At 36.6% G+C, this 16998-nt stretch overlaps 1 protein-coding gene across 5 annotated transcripts in view; it reads left to right on the top strand.

Moving 5' to 3' along the window:
• Positions 1-16998, top strand: part of LOC140155462 (epidermal growth factor receptor-like) — a 227537-nt gene that overhangs the window by 197647 nt on the left and 12892 nt on the right. For 4 of the 5 annotated variants that reach the window (XM_072178322.1, XM_072178319.1, XM_072178323.1 and 1 more), the window contains exons 11-20: positions 2964-3096; positions 3722-3809; positions 4722-5027; positions 5685-5930; positions 6558-6844; positions 11248-11431; positions 11987-12202; positions 12996-13181; positions 15304-15459; positions 16204-16279. In XM_072178322.1, the coding sequence (XP_072034423.1) occupies positions 2964-3096; positions 3722-3809; positions 4722-5027; positions 5685-5930; positions 6558-6844; positions 11248-11431; positions 11987-12202; positions 12996-13181; positions 15304-15459; positions 16204-16279 (1878 nt within the window). The remainder of the gene's footprint in view (positions 1-2963; positions 3097-3721; positions 3810-4721; positions 5028-5684; positions 5931-6557; positions 6845-11247; positions 11432-11986; positions 12203-12995; positions 13182-15303; positions 15460-16203; positions 16280-16998) is intronic. The other variant, XM_072178320.1, reaches the window with a different exon arrangement.

Raw genomic sequence — 16998 nt, 5'->3', positions numbered from 1 at the left:
ACAACATGTTGAAGCGTATGCAAGTTCCTTTTAGCGGTGCTGATTTTCTGTATGGATACATATCGCTGTGCAGGGGTGTGTGTTAATTTATGTATGACGAGTTATTTGATTATTATGTATATCGCAAGCAAAGCTCTTTGATTGGTTCAGGAGACTCCATGTTGGTATTTGAACTCGTCACAAATTTCAAATGATTTGTGGTGCTATGCATGCATTACATGCAGTTTTGGTCTCACAATATTACATGTATACTCAGTATAAGTTACTGCCAGCCAACAGGAGTTCTGTGAATTAAGAAACAAATACTTTGCTTGGGATAACAATGTGTTTATGATGTAAATACATGACCAGTGTGATCATGTTTATGATGAATAAGGGTTGAAGCATTTGAATATAGTGTGTATAGAAAAACGATGCCAATATATGTTATTCATCATCAGTGTATGCAGTCATGTGAACCTGTTAACTAGAAGTTGCCTGGGAAATTTGTCAGCAGGTCTTATGGAACTGCTTGTTTTTGAACTAGTGACCCAAAAATTTGAAAAGAGGAAAAGACAGAGAGTATATCTTACACTTCCCACAATGCATTTCTTCCCAGTACAGCTATTCAGTGCAACATGGGACGATAATGACAAAACCTGTACCTCAATTTAATAGAGCTCATCCATATCTTGCAATTGAGGTATTTCTTGTTACTGTTGACCCACATTGCACTGCATAGCAAATCAGTACAGGGAAGAAATGCATTGTGGGATATGTAGCTGATATCTTCTGAGGGAAAGTATCACCAAAGGGAAATCTAATACATATTATTCCTATTTTCATCTGTGATACTGGTACAGAAACCATAATATGACATGAATGAATACATTGAGTGAAGAAACTTGGCATATAGGAATTCATTGCCCATCTACACAGTGGCGTAACCAGGGGGGGGCAGGGGGCTGGAGCCCCCATTTTGAACCCTTGCCCCTGTTTGCCCCCCAAATGAAAAAAGTTAAAGTAGGCCTACTTCTGAGAGTTATTAATTTTAACCTCATATCTGGTCATTTTAACCTTAAAAACATTAAATTTTTAAAGGCTTCAAGCAGCATTTATTCCACTTTTTTACCATATGTCACCAGTTTAGCTTCAATATGTCAAAAATTTTCACGCGCTTCGCGCCTTTGTGCCATACACTTCTTTTGTCGCCAAAAGGTGCTGGATTCCTGCCCCTCATTTATTATGTTTGCCCCCGCTTGCCCCCAAATGAAAATGTCTAGTTACGCCACTGCATCTACATCCTTACTTAAAACAATGTATTCCCCATGAGAAAATAACATGGGCATTTCACACATGTAAACATCAGTTTCCATATATTGTTGATATAGCTATATATATTTTTTTTTTCAGTTATTCTAACATTTTCATTGTCATAAATGACCTAATTCAAAATATGTCAATTTGATTCATAAATGTTCATAAACATTTGCCCCATCAATATTCATGATGATATAACCTTACTGTTTTCAATTATTGTACCTCAAAACATTTTCATTGTCATAAATGACCAAATTCAAAATATATCAATTTTGATCCATTCATAAATATTATGCATATATTCAAAAATATGTCACATATTTCAAACATGAAACTTCTATTTACATATGATTCAAAACATACCATACATTGTAAGAACACATCAAAATAATGTTTTATAGTGTGTTCATTTTCAAAATGTCAAGATTTCACCTGTCATTGTAGGTAGATGTGTGAGTGTGACATTTTATTTATTACATGTGTAGATGCAAGAACATGGATTTTGTCCTGGTCCCCATAAAATGTGTGATTATTTCATATGCGGCCATGTGACAAGAATTAGGGGATAGGGGCAACATCCAGGTTGCTGCTTTGTAGATAGATTGATGAGATATAGAATTGTAATCAATGTTGGAAATAAGCCAATGGGCTATTCCGGTTGAAATCCACATACCCCCTGCAGAAGTTGTGATCTTCATCTTCCACATAGGGAGTGTGAATTTCAAATGGAGTCACACATTCAGTGTCGTCTGCTCCAAAATGGGATATTCCAGTTGAAATCCATACACCCCTATGGAAGACATGACCTTAATCTTCCACAGAAGGAGTGTGAATTTCAAATGGGATTACCTGAGTGATTCCATTTGATATCTGCACCTCCTGTGTGGGAGAGTAAGGTCATGTCTTCCATAAGGGGTGTATGGATTTCGACCGAAATAGACCAATAAATGGGCCCTCGTCAGTTTTGAGGTATTTGGCTTGTATTGCCAACACTGATTACAATGAATAATGTTAAAGAAGTTGTGTTGCCACACATTTTCAGAGCTTTAATTATTTTGTTTCTGGCTTTTGGAAATTGGGAATCATATGAAAGCTTGCAATATGAATCAATTTGATTGCCAGGATTGCTGACTAGGCATTTGTTAGTTTTATTTATAAGCTGGAAAGTTCACAGTATTTTTGTGAACATACTTATTAATGAATTACAAATGGGAAAAATATTTTAGAATTTTAATATAAAAATCAAATATGAGGGGAAAATTTGACTAGATTTTCCGGGTTTTAGGTTGGTCGGAAGAGGGTAATACAACTGTTATTTGCCCTATGCTTCATCGGCATACAACCTTAGACCTAATCCTCTCTTACAAACCCAATGAAAGAATTATTTCCATTTTATTGTTTACTCTCAGTGTTATGTAACAATGTCTGCAGGAAAATTGGGCATACACACATGTTCATTTAGGGTTTTCTAAAGTTGAATCCGATTTTTAAGTTTAAAAAATTAAAATGTAAGCATTTTTAAAGATATTGCTTAAATCTAGAAGTGGCAACACAATTTCTAAAACTTAACCATTTAATTAACAATTTATTGTCAACAGAATTTTTGAATAAATTTTTAATTTATTAACATGATTTTGGATGTGCGTTTTATCCCTGAATAACAGTTGAAGCTGGACAGGTTTGTCATGAACAATGTCAAGATGTTGGTTGCTGGGGCCCTGGTGCAGACCAGTGTGCTGAATGTAGGAATGCCATCATTGGGGACACCTGTATTGCAGACTGTGACATCAATGGCGGGTAAGTGCAAACATGATGGAATAAAGCAGGGATGTAAGTTTTCAGGTTTTTTTTACAGATTTCTTAACAGTATTTCTCCACTTTCCAACCTTAAATATTGAATAACAAGTAGTTTAATGTTTATAACTTCTTTTTTCCCAAATTTTGTATAAAAGAAAAGGAATATCAGATCGGATATCTATCCAATGGACAAAAGTCATTTTGGTTTAGCTCCAGTTTTGATCCCCGGCCTACCACATAGTCCCATACATCCAACCTTGAGCTTCCTAATGCACTCGAAAATAGCCTCGGCATTTTGTCCGTCACGCTGAAAGAAAAGGTCTCCGACCCCTGAACCTCGTTCTCCCAGATAGCCAAAGGATTCCGATGTAAACAAAACATATCGCAATTGATGTTACGTGAGCCACTTTAGCGACTATTCGGGTTTTTGACACGCCATGGTAGAAGCCTCTATAGCGGCTCGTCGGGACTACGGTACAGGTTACTGTGAGCCGCTATGGCAGCTCGTCAGGTTCAAAGGGTTAAATCAAAATAACTACCATTCTTTTGAAGGTCGTACAGATGTTATGTGAAACTTATATTGAGTAAAATAAACTAAAATATATCATAATTTTGTTGCTTATAGGCAATATGTGCTGAGTGAGGCTACTGCAGATAAACACAAGATTTGTGAAAACTGTGACCCCGAATGTGACGGCCGATGTCTTGGACCTGTAAGTTGTACTTATATGTAAGCTGCCAAGGGGTTAGTGTGAGAAGATTGCATCAGCAATATCTGCCACGTGTTTTGGATAGAATGAATATAGAGCAGCTATAACACTAATCCCTTTGATATAGATGAGTTGACTTCTGATGTCAATGCCTGGCAGTATGTAATCAAGTACCTTATTTATACTTCGCAACTCTCATTATGAGGCTGACATTGACTCTAACACCCCCATGGGTTTTGTTATCTGAAGGGGAAAAAATGAAAAAGGAGAGAAGATGAACAAAGAAGTCACTTGGTACCCACAGGAATCAAACCATAGATAGACCCCTCACGTGCCAAGCACATGATCACTGACTAGTAGCCACAGGGGTTTCGCTGGCCAGCAGCCATTCAATGTGTATATATGATGCATGCATTCCTTTGAAAGATAAGATTTATGGGCGTTAGGATTAATGTACCTCTGTCATTCATCGGCAAGGACGTAAACTCGAACGATAATCTGCATCTTTAGCTTCAGCAAGGTATTACGCATGCAGTGCTTTGCGCGCACATTTTTGGCACAACAAATTGCACACAGAATGCAAACAACCACACACCTCCATGAGCAATGTAGCGGAGTTAGTACTCTTTGATTCTACCTCACTGGGTAGAATACATTCGCTGAAGACTGCCCCTTGTGAACAGTGAACAAGCAGACCCCGCCTATCTGCTATAATGTATAAGTTTTTGGTGGCCCTTTGTCAATAGAAAGTAAGTGATGGCTCTAAAAAGAGCTGTTCACCTCACCTATCTGCTATTGTAAAAAAGGTTTGGTTGACAACGAACGTGCTAAAAATCATTGTATCCGCTCCCATCGTAAGAGGCCTATCCAACAATCCATTTGTTTAACTTACACATATATATTTATATCATACAGGGTCCTTCTAACTGCACTAAGTGTAGGAATGTCAAAGATGGTCCATACTGCAGACCAGAATGCCCGGTAATGAAGTATCCGTCCCCCAAAGACAACACATGTCAGCCATGTCACGAGAACTGCGTTGGTGGATGCACCGGGCCTAATAACATCGTAGGCGACAAAGGCTGCGTCTCCTGTGAGCAAGTCAGAGTAGATACTGATGGGACTATTCTGGAATGTATGACACCAGAAATGGAATGTGCTTCCACTGAATGGTGGGACAGATACACAGAGAGGTCTAATGATCCACTGGCTGGGTATACAGTAAGTCAAATACTTTGGTTGTTGTTGTTGTTGTTGTTGTTGTTGTTGTTGTTGTTGTTGTTGTTGTTGTTGTTGTTGTTGTTGTTGTTGTTGTTGTTGTTATACAGTAAGTCAAATACTTTGGTTGTTGTTGTTGTTGTTGTTGTTGTTGTTGTTGTTGTTGTTGTTGTTGTTGTTTAGAGTGAAATTAGCATTGGTTCAGTTCTTAGATAACTCTTGATATTTTGTGAAAATATCTCAAAGCTTGTGACTTTTTATGTTGAAGCCTATGGTTAGCACACAGGGGCATTAAGGATAATGTTGAAAGAGATAACTAATATTTTACCACTTTAACCTTCATCATTGTTGAACAGTATTTTCAGTGTTTTAGCTTATTTCAATGCTTTTTATTTCACTTTTCAGTGTTTTTTAGCTATTTCTTCATCAGTATTTCAGAAAAATGGCTCACAAATGGACTTTTGATAGCTGTTTATTGTTTTATATTGAGACTAGTTTTATCTGATTTTCACATGGTTTGTGCAAAATTTGGCACAAACATAAAAAGTCTTATATTTTAAGTCAAAGAGAGTTCCAAAGCAAAATATGACCATTATTATTATATTTTCACCGTTGCATCTCTGAACGATATTGCTTTCTTTATTTTGTTCATTTCTTTAGGTTTGTCAACATTGTCATGAACAGTGTGAAGGTTGTGACGGTAAAGGTTCTTCAAAGTGCTTGCAGTGCCTCAATTACCAACTCAACAACGAGTGTGTGGACAACTGCGGACCCAACCGATTGCCAGACCAGGAAGGGATCTGCCAGGACTGTCATGCGCAATGTCAGAGTGGTTGCACCAATGGTACAACAGAATATGACTGCAAATCTTGTCGCAATTTCAAGGTTCTGGTAGACGATGACTTGGTGAGTTAAGATGCTGGTCGACTGGTGATTCCTTAAACGATACAAAACATATGGACTCTATACATGTGGATTTTCACAAAATGTAACTTATTTTGCATGAATGCATCACATAGGCATAATGTGACCTAAATTTATTCACAACAAAGTTAAAGATCTTATCAATTAATGTGAACCCTTGTAATTGTAGGAGACATCATGGAAAGCGGCTACTATTTACAGAATCAAACTTTGAAGCAGAACTCTTTAATCTGTGCATGCATGCTTGTTGTGTGATGCTTCATAGTGATGACTGAAAATCATAGTGTTCATACCATACCAGAGTCAAGAAAATATTTGTGTGTGACTTTCATTGTGACCCATATACGGCAAATTCCTATATACCTATGTCCTAACAACACTATTATGACAGGATCACATGCCGGATGGTCTAAAAATGTCGCACAAAGAAGCTGAAGGTGGACAGAACATGCACAGAATCCATTCCCCAGATCTGGGGGAAAGCCCAACAGAAAATTTGCCCAGAAGTTTGTCAGTTTTCAGTCCCACACATGGACCGACTGCGGGTTATCGGTCTATAATTTAACATGTTTCAATTCACACATAATTCTGTTTTGTTTCTCACAACAGAGCTTTTGTGCTAACGAGTGCCCAGTGGAGCACCCATTTGTACAGAATTCCTACAACTGTGTAGCCAATTGCTCTGCTATGCATTTTGCTGATAACAAGAACCGCTGTACACCATGTCACAGTGAATGCAAGAGTGGCTGTGTAGATGATTTCCGCACAGGTTGTTTTGAGTGCGCCCACGTAAAATACGAGAACGAGTGTCGCTTTAAATGCCCGCCACAATACCTGGTGGATACCAACGGTGTGTGCATGAAGGATCCCAAATATGCTGCTGTTACAGAGTCACCGTAAGTGATATTTTTGAATGATTTTTTAAGACCGTAGTAGAAGTACTCAAGTGACAAGATTGTAACTCTAATGAAACATATGGTCCAATATTTTGAACATTTTTGGAGGTGTTCAGTTGAACTAATTCACAATTTTATATAGCCAGTGGCTTCTTGTATGAACTCTCTCAACACAGTGCTGACTGTAGAACATTTAAAATAAACTTAGGTATGAATTAACTGATAATTATACAATTTAAAAAAAAGGTGGGAGAAGTTTTTGAGCTATAGGCTTTGATTTCAAGGTGAATTAGAGTTTCAATTTTACACTTGAGAACTTGTTCTATAGGAGTCTACATTTCACATATTCCATATGATTTGATTTGAATGCCATTTGCATCCTCAAATCTGAATCCATTTTTTCATTTTTTTTTTTTCATTTTTTCTTTTAAACAAATGTAGCATTTGACAAAACAAGTTGAATGGGGGTTAGAACTGATAAACTCATTGCCAGTTAGAACTAAGTAAAGGATTAGATGTAGCTATGTTTCATTAGGCAAAACAAGGATTATTATTTTTTTAATCCAAAAAAATAGTGCTGTATTTTTCTGGAATAGAGAGTAGTGATGTTGCACATAAACAAGTTGTACCATCGTAATGAAAATGTGATGAAATGTTGTTATGCCGTGAATTATTGCGGCTGACGTCAATGTGTCCAACAATGCATCACTGACAACACATTTGATGCGTGCATTTATGTCAAATATTGCTTTTTGCTATTGTTACCACACCCAATTTTATTACAGTAACTTACTATGCAGACAAAGCATTTTCTATGACCACATTTCTATTTGCATATAGTTTCCGATTTATTCCATTTAAAACAGTGGGGTATAATAGTTCAAAAGTGTGATTATAGGCTGTTCAGACCGTCACTAGTCTCGGAACTAGTTGACTTGAGCCTAAAAAAATATCCTACCGTCTGATATCACCTTGAGGAAAGAAAAAATAAAGTGACCTCATCATGATAACTTGTTTTGTCTGGGCTACATGGCATCTCTCTAGCCAGAAGTGGGCAATGGACAAGTTTATGGTTCAAGCCCATAACTGTGAATCAGGGTGAACTACTGATAAATAATCAAATCAAAAGAGTTCACATAAACGGCTGACAGACTTGAAAATGTAAGGCTAAATAAGCAATGTCTCAAAGCGCCCGCGCAGTTTTGTTTTTCTTTGCACATTCATTATTCATTTTTGTTTCTTTTTTTTTAATTTTTTTTTTGAGAAATACTTTTGAACACAATGACATCTTAATTCAAAATTAAGTTTAAAACAGAGTCTTAAAAATGCATTCTGCATTCGTTTTTGAAACTGTCAAGCACTTTGAGACATAGAAAGTAAACATTTTCAGAAACATAGTCAATAATACCAGGCTATATAACTTGTCCATTCAACTTATGACTAGAGAGAAATAGGGCTGTCAATTTTTGTATTAACTCTCCACACGGGTGTTGACTGCAGACGACAAGTTTCAAATATTTTTAAAAATTAAAAAAAATTCAGAATTGTAAATATTCATAACAATATTTGGAATCAGCATGAAAAATACATTAAAATGAGTACAAACAAGCCTAGTATTGGTTCAGTGGTTTTTGAGATAGCTCTTGATATAAATTACGAGAAAATATTTCAAAACTTGGGGCCCGGTACCCCAGGTCAACATAAAAAGTGGTAACCATGTGTGTTCTTCCTTTTTTCAAAACCCCCCTTTTCACTGATTTTTCATTGATTTTACCCCCTTTTTTTGCCAAATCACTGACAAAATCAGGGTAAAAATACCCCTTTTCAAGGTTTTCAATGAGAAGATTTCCAGACACCCCTTTTCAATGACTCCAAATATTTTAATATATTAAGTACAAAATGTGCAAGTATGAACATTACTTTGTGTCTGTTGTACTCCCAGATGATCCTGTGTTATTAACTGGGGTAATTACAATGCCTGTATACTGATTTTAATTGAAAATGAAAAAGGGGAACAATCCTCAAGTTTTGTGTACAGAGGAACCTGTGAAATACCCTTTTTTTTTTAAATTTCATGGAGACAATGCTCAGAATACCCCCCTTTTTTTCATGATTTCATGGTCCGCGATTTCAGTCAACAAAATACCCCTTTTCTGCGAAATTTAGAACACACATGGTTACCACTTTTTATGTTGACCTGGGGTACCGGGACTTGGGGCTTTTATTTTTATATCTATGACCAGCTCGCAGAGCATTAAAGTAAGCAAACTTGTAATGCAAAGAATACAGCTCTATAATCAAGTCGATACACCTCTAGTTGTTGTGCAATAGTAAATGGAGCGTTACAAGAAATTGACAGCCTTTTTTATTTATTATTAAATTGATTAGTCATGCAGATACTAGAAGAGAATAATGCACTATAACATAACTGCACAGCATATCAATATTTTCTAATCAGATTTTGTTTTTGATGAGAGCACAGTGTGGTTTGTCACTTAGAAACAAATATGAGCACATTTGATTGCATTGTGTTTCATGCACACAATAATTCATATATATCAGTTGGTTTCTGGAAATGTTAACCTACCTTAAATGTTTGAAAAAGAAAGGAAATAAATATGGAAAAAGTTGTTTAGGCATTAAGGGATCTAGAATGAGCGTTTATGGCGTTTCAACAGTATTTTTGTGGGACATGAGAGCACCTCAGACGTGTCGAATTGCATTCTGAATACTGAAGCATGTCTTTCTGATATCAAATAATTTTCATTTTTGAAATTCACGATATAATACAATTTTATGACAAATTATTAAAATTTGATATTTTTCAAATTTTTGATATATAACAGTCCTCGAAATAAATTTTATAAATCTAATGATATATTCTTAAAGTGTATGTAGCTGGGAGGAAAAGATGACGATCAATTGAAAATTTTGACCTTTTATATTGAAGATATGGATTTTTTTCCCAAAAAGACCTATTTTTTTGGGTGTTTTGGGGAAAAAATCCACATCTTCAATACGAAAGGTCAAAATTTTCAATTGATCATCGGCTTTTCATCCCACGTACATACACTTTAAGTATAAATCATCATATTTATAAAGTTTACTTGAGTACTGTTAAATATCAAAAATATCAATTTTAATGATTTGCCATAAAATGTGTATTACATTGCAATTTCAAAAATCAAAATTATTTGATATCAGAAGGACATTCTTCGTATTCAGAATGCAATTCGATATGTCTGATGTGCTCTAATGTCCCACAATAAATACTGTCCAAACGTTCATACCCCAGCCCTTAAGTTAGTAACATATTTCTGATGATAATTGGCATTATATTATATGCATTTTGTAAGATTATTCCAAAATTAATCGCCATATATTAGCGTGTTCAACCGTCTCCAAAATATTTGTTAATATACGCCTAATGAAATTATGTGTTCTTAACAGAATAGTTAATAGACACCTAATGAAATTATGTGTTCTTAACAGAATAGTGTGCATTATGCTTAAGAAAACTGTAATTTTCAAAGAACAAATTTTATTTTTGTACCGTAGTATTTTATGTTTGTTTGTGTGTGTCTTGCTTGTTTTACCCATTCCCGTTCAGCCTTAGTCCACCAATATACAAAATTAAGGAACAAAATTATACCCGGATAGAAATTTTTTTTTTTCACTTTTTCCCCATGAAAAATGAAAAAATGGAAGAAAAAAAAATGAAAATGTCTGAACTGTCAGGATACTTGTTATAACTATGTATTACCATTATACAAAGTTAGATTCAATTTTCAATTTAAACATAATGTATTTCAGAGCAGAAGTGCATGATGAGAAAATCCGATTACCAACTTAGGACAAACCATTAGGCATGTTTTTAGTCTGTCACATGCACAAATCACTATGCACTTTTTTTATAATGATCCACCCATCCCAATCTTAAACTTGAGGCTAACACGCATGCTCACTGACTCACCCGTCCATCCATTTGTCTGCGTCATGTCAACTCCTCACTCTGCATGTGTTTTGTTGTGGAGTGAAGTCTCACCCTACTAACCCAATCACTACTCACTAAAATCACAGCAGGAAGTCAAGCCTTCCCAAAATGCATTGCTTCAAATCAATTACAGCTGGTTGTACATTTTGTTAACAGAATTTCTCCCTTTTGTTCTGTCGAGTGGGTTGTTGGTCACACTCAAACACAAAAGACTCTAATAGGGTTATACATTTTGTTAACAGAACTTCTCCCTTTTGTTCTGTCAAGTGGGTTGTTGGTCACACTCAAACACAAAAGACTCTAATAGGGCATTATGAGAAGGCATGATTTTCTGCTACACTAATCCTAACCCATAAACTCCCCTCGGTGTCATGAATACTCTTTTGAGCAATAAACTCATGTTATAAAGACCTGTTCCTAGGCAAAGTCCGATGTCCATTGGAGTCATCATCGGTGTAGCAGTCGGCGTCTTGTCTCTCTTCATCTTCGCGATATGTGCCGCCTACTGGTTTAAGAAGAAGTATGTCAAGGATCCCTACATGCACCCAGCATTGGCCTTAGAAGACATCAAAGGAGCTGATTATGGTGGAGGGGTAAGTGAAAATGGACTATTATATTTGAAATACATACACCCCCTGTGGAAGATTTTACTGTCATCTCAATTCCATGTGCACCTTTTTTGCTTAGTTTTATGTGAAATTCCAGCATTATATTTATAAAATCGAATTTTGCACAATTTGGCGTCAAGTTTAAAATTTAATACTCTTCAGCCGTCCCACAATTCTTAACATGTCGCTGATTGGCTCAATAAATCAAAAATCAGCAGGTAGTACTCATGGGGATAAGCCTCTTCAGTCTGACCACCATTCTTAGCATGCTGCTGATTGGCTCAATGAATCATAATAGCCTTCTTGTAACCAATCAGCAGGTAGTTCTCATGAGGTTAGCCTCTTCAGCCTACCACCATTCTTAATGTGTTGCTGATTGGTTCAATAAATCATAATGGTCTTCTTGAAACCCAATCAGCAGGTAGTACTCATGGGGTTAAGCCTCTTCAGCCCTACCACCATTCTTAACTGTTGCTGATTGGCTCAATAAATCATAATAGTCTTTGGGTTTAAAGTTTCAATATTGTTCATTTCCTGTAGCCTTTGACACCAAGTGGAGCCAGTCCAAACCAAGCCATTCTGAAGATCATAAAGGAGACGGAACTGAAGCGAGGAGCTGTCCTTGGATCTGGAGCATTTGGAACAGTATATCGTGGGTTATGGATACCAGAAGGGGAGAAGGAGAGAGTACGCATACCAGTAGCTGTTAAGGTGCTGCGTGAAGTTTCACCTAAAGCCTCCGAGGAGCTACTAGAGGTAAGATAGACTGAATGAAATATTGTAACCCTAAACTGTCTATTTAGCTGTAAAGTTATTACCCAATAGTTGTTAGATATATATAGCATTAGACTCTTAAAACCATTCAACTGGAGAGAGGTTATGGTATCACACCTTATCCTAGTCTCTCAAAAAGTGTGAGTCCAGTTAAGGGATGGGGTATGAACGTTTGGACAGTATTTATTGTGGGACATGAGAGCACATCAGACATATCGAATTGCATTCTGAATACGAAGAATGGCCTTCTGATATCAAATAATTTTGATCTTTTGAAATTCGCAATGTAATACACATTTTATGGCAAATGATTAAAAATTGATATTTTTGATATTTAACAGTAGTCGAAGTAAACTTTATAAATCTGATCATGTGTATGTAGGTGGGATGAAAAGCCAACGATCAATTGAAAATGTTGACCTTTCGTATTGAAGATATGGATTTTTTTCCCAAAACACACAAAAAAAATAGGTCTTTTGGGGAAAAAAAATCCATATCTTCAATATGAAAGGTCAAAATTTTGAATTGATGTCGGCTTTTCCTCCCAGCTACATTCACTTTAAGAATATATCTTTAGATTTATAAAATTTACTTCGAGAACTGTTATATATCAAAAATGTGAAATATTATGCACATATATGACAATAAGGCTTCTTTGCAATCCTCAAAAGTCAAAGCGTTTTGTCTTTTATAAACGTTTGGCTCAGATTCGCTATTCATGATATCCTTCTCCAAAAGTACTAAAAACATCTGTTTTTCATCCTTTTTACAATAGGAAGCTAAAGTGATGGCATCGGTGGACAATCCATGTTTACTGCGACTTCTCTGTGTCTGCATGGCTCAGGAAATGATGCTGATTACCCAACTGATGCCACTGGGGGCGCTGCTGGATTATGTACGACAGCATAAAGATCGCATTGGCTCTCATCATTTGCTAAATTGGAGTCATCAAATAGCACAGGTGAGTGTTTCCATGGATACGTCATATGTGGTGGGAAAATTAACACTCTCCACGTGGGTGTCGACTGCAGACAACAAGTTCTAAATTTTCTTCAAAAATTAAAAAAAAATCAGAAATGTAAATTTTCATAACCATATTTGGAATAAGCATAAAAAATGCATTAGAATGAGTACAAACAAGCCTAGTATTGGTTCAGTTCCAAATTTTCTTTAAAAATTAAACAAATTTAGAAATGTAAATTCAAACAAGCCTAGTATTGGTTCAGTGGTTCTTGAAAGCTCTTGATATTTTGAGAAAATATCTTGAAGTTGAAACTTTTGATATTGACTACTAAGCAAAGCAGAGCATTAAGACAAACCAGATTACCAGGTTGGGATTGGAAATGGATATACTAGTATACTCGAGAGGTGCTAATATAATCATCTCCTAGAGACGCGAGACGTAAAAATGACATCACACATAAAACCGCTGACAATAATTAACAGCAACTTCGCAAACAGGTTTATTAACGAGGAAATGTAACTTCTCTGAACTTGAAAGTTAACATTTGAATTGTGATGCATGACTGCTGATTCTTTGTAAAACAACGAGATCACATAAAGTAACACCATCACTTTCACATCTCTGGGAGCTGATTACACATGCAACCTTTCAACTTTGATGAATGATTCACACAAGAAGCGGACATTCAAAGGAACTTTTTAGTATCAACTATCAAAAGTAATGATGTTTGTTGAGCAGTCAAGTTAGCTCAATCGTTAAGGCATTCGACTATGGTGCGAGAGGATGCGGGTTCGAACCCTGGCGGTGCCTAGTATGCTCTTAAAAATTGAGTTAGCTTGTAATTCCCTTGGGCAAGGAACTGACTGCTAATTGTCTCATTGTAACCCGTACGAAACTCAGCTGATCCTGGTTTGCGAAGGTTAATTGTGGAATGTCTAGGGTGTGCGCTCTTGTAGCAGCAAAGTCCCTGAATAGTTGTTAAATGGTTTATGGAATGATGTGGGCCCTAGTGGTCAGTGACAACCTGTAAAGTGTGCTGAGGCTTGCGGATCAACGTCTAGGCGTTGTGCCTGTACGTAGCGCACTATAAATCACTGCGCTTTTTTTTTTTTTTTTTTAGTTCTAATGAAGTTTTTCATAACTTGAAACTTGATCTCGTAAATGTTAAATTCACTAAAGGAAGATATTGATTAGACAATAATAACTGTGTGCTGTTTAGAGGTCATTGTGGGAAATTGGCAGAGTTTGTTTTGGGCTGAGGTAACATACAGAGGCCCAACACAAACCCCGATGATTTCACGCAATGAAAACAGATGGAGCAAAGTTATTATTGTCAATCATTACCGTCATTTTACAATATTTGTTTCATGAAAATAACATAATTTTTTGCTTAAAAGACTATTGAAAATGTAACTTCCATTCACTGGTTTTAATGTGCATGGCAATTAACAAGTATGCGGGCTTACTAGTGGGGATTTTGCATGCTTGTTTGAATGTTAAGAAACAATACGCAAACGAAGGTTATTTGTGCGCAAAATTGGAGCAATTACAATTTTCGGTTAATTGAGAGATATTAATGACCTCCATTTGCGTTTGGGTTTGTTTGGGTTTTTGACAATCCTGGATAACCCAAGAAAGCGTCTATTGAAGCTTATTTCCATTGGGGTACATTTGAACACCGAGACGGGTTGGGAACAGTCAGTGGTTAACACCCTACTGTTTTCGAAACTGGCTGCAAGATACATGTACAGGTGTGGCTCTCTGCACACAGGACCGACGGCTTAACGTCCCCTCCGAAGGACGGAGTACTTTCACGATTCATTTGCCCAATTCTAAATGAATCATGGGGAGAGCGCAAGTCTGAATTTAATCTACAGAAGTTGCTAATTAATTTCAGTCTTTTTTTTTCAAGTCAATATCCCAGCAAATCGCCACCGCTGGGAATTGAACCCAGGACCTCATGCACTAAAGGCAAATACCCTAACCATTGCACCACGCTCTCCCTTTATTATTTGCAAATAATAAAATATGAGTGGATCACATGCATCGCATATATTTATGAGGTTATGAATATGTGTTCTTGTAACTTAACTACGTATAATATGTACTTTATTTGTAGGGTATGGTATACCTGGAGGACCACCATTTAATTCATCGGGATTTGGCTGCTCGTAACGTCTTAGTGCAGACACCAGCACAAGTCAAAATCACTGATTTTGGATTAGCTAAGTTCTTGGATCTAGATGAAAGTGAATACAAGGCTCAGGGTGGAAAGGTTGGTATTAGTTACAGCAAGTGTAAAACACCATTGAACCGCTTCACGCGGGTGTCGACTTTGCAGACGACAAGTTTCAAATTTTGTTTTAAAAATTCAAATATTTCAGAAATGTAAATTTTCATGACCATATTTGGAATCAGCATGAAATATGCATTAAAATGAGTACAAACAAGCCTAGTATTGGTTCACTGGTTTGTAAGATTGCTCTTGATATTTTTAATAAATATCTCAAAACTTGGGACTTTTTATGTTGAGGCCTATGGCTAGCACACAGAGCATTAACTTGTTACTTTTTTGCAGGCAAATGACAGCAATAAGGCACCAGAAACAAATATGTTCGATCTTTGGATCGACCGTCGATGCTGCTTCGATGCTTGTTATTAATGAACTATCAAGTAATTAATCAGAATTAACACCATATTTAAATTGGCCAATATCCCTTCAGGCACAAATTACTATTTTATCACAATTAACAATAGTAAATTAATTGATTTCATAAATAATAAGGATCGACCAAGCATCGATGGTCGATCGAAAGATCGAACTAATTTGTTCCTATTGCCTAAGACCACTGCTTTCAAGATTGAACATTTGAACAAGTGTTATTGGTTATAGGTTGAAAAACTTTGACAAGCATCATCATTTATCACAAGGATATTGACTTTTCTAATTTCTAGAGCAAGAAGTAATGCACAAGAGATGGCAACATATCAAACTAATTGTAATTATTATCACTTTCAGATGCCAATCAAGTGGCTTGCTTTGGAGTGTATTCAGTACAGAAGGTTTTCACATAAGAGTGATGTATGGAGTTTTGGTAAGTTATTATTACATGATATTGAACAAATCTAGTTTCTCAAAACAGCTAAAATAGCTCACCTTTGGGTAGCTTACTGTCTGCAATTTGCTAGACTTTCGTCAGCCCCTAATTATCTTGTGGGGGCGCTGATCGATGTGCTAATGAGACTCAGCCCTGTCAGATGGTGCAGGACGTTTCAGTAGTGAGTTGTATACTGCTGGTAAACCAGCTACCATCCCTGTTCAAACTACTCCCTATTTTGCCTAATGTGTGACGCTTCAGGGACGCCTCTGCCAACCCATGAATGATTAGTATCCAGGATTTTGGCATCTGTGGTGGGGAAAGCTTCAAAATTCATCAGATATTAATTACATTCATATTATTATGGGAGTTTTTTTCATCAGATAGTTTTTGTAAATGAAACATATGCCAGTAACTATAATTTCTGGTAGACAGCCAAAAATATTTTGTTGATATGAATGATAATTGTATACCCATTAATACAGGGCTGTCAACTGTCATGCGTTGTGTGTGACTGTCACTTTCTCATACACTCACGCCCAGGTACAGGCCTGTAACCAGGGGGGCTGGGGCAGGAGCCCCCAAGTCCCAAAATGCCCATTTAGTCCCCTTTTTTTACCCAAAAAGTCCCGTTTGCGAGCATAGCGAGTGAAAACATTAAGGTTTTATATGCCTATTTGAGCCAAAAAAGGTCCAAATTTTGAAAAAAGGTCTCA

The sequence above is a fragment of the Amphiura filiformis genome, chromosome 6 (assembly GCF_039555335.1).
Source record: "Amphiura filiformis chromosome 6, Afil_fr2py, whole genome shotgun sequence".
NCBI lineage: Eukaryota > Metazoa > Echinodermata > Ophiuroidea > Amphilepidida > Amphiuridae > Amphiura > Amphiura filiformis.
This window is presented reverse-complemented; position numbering and strand designations above follow the sequence as displayed.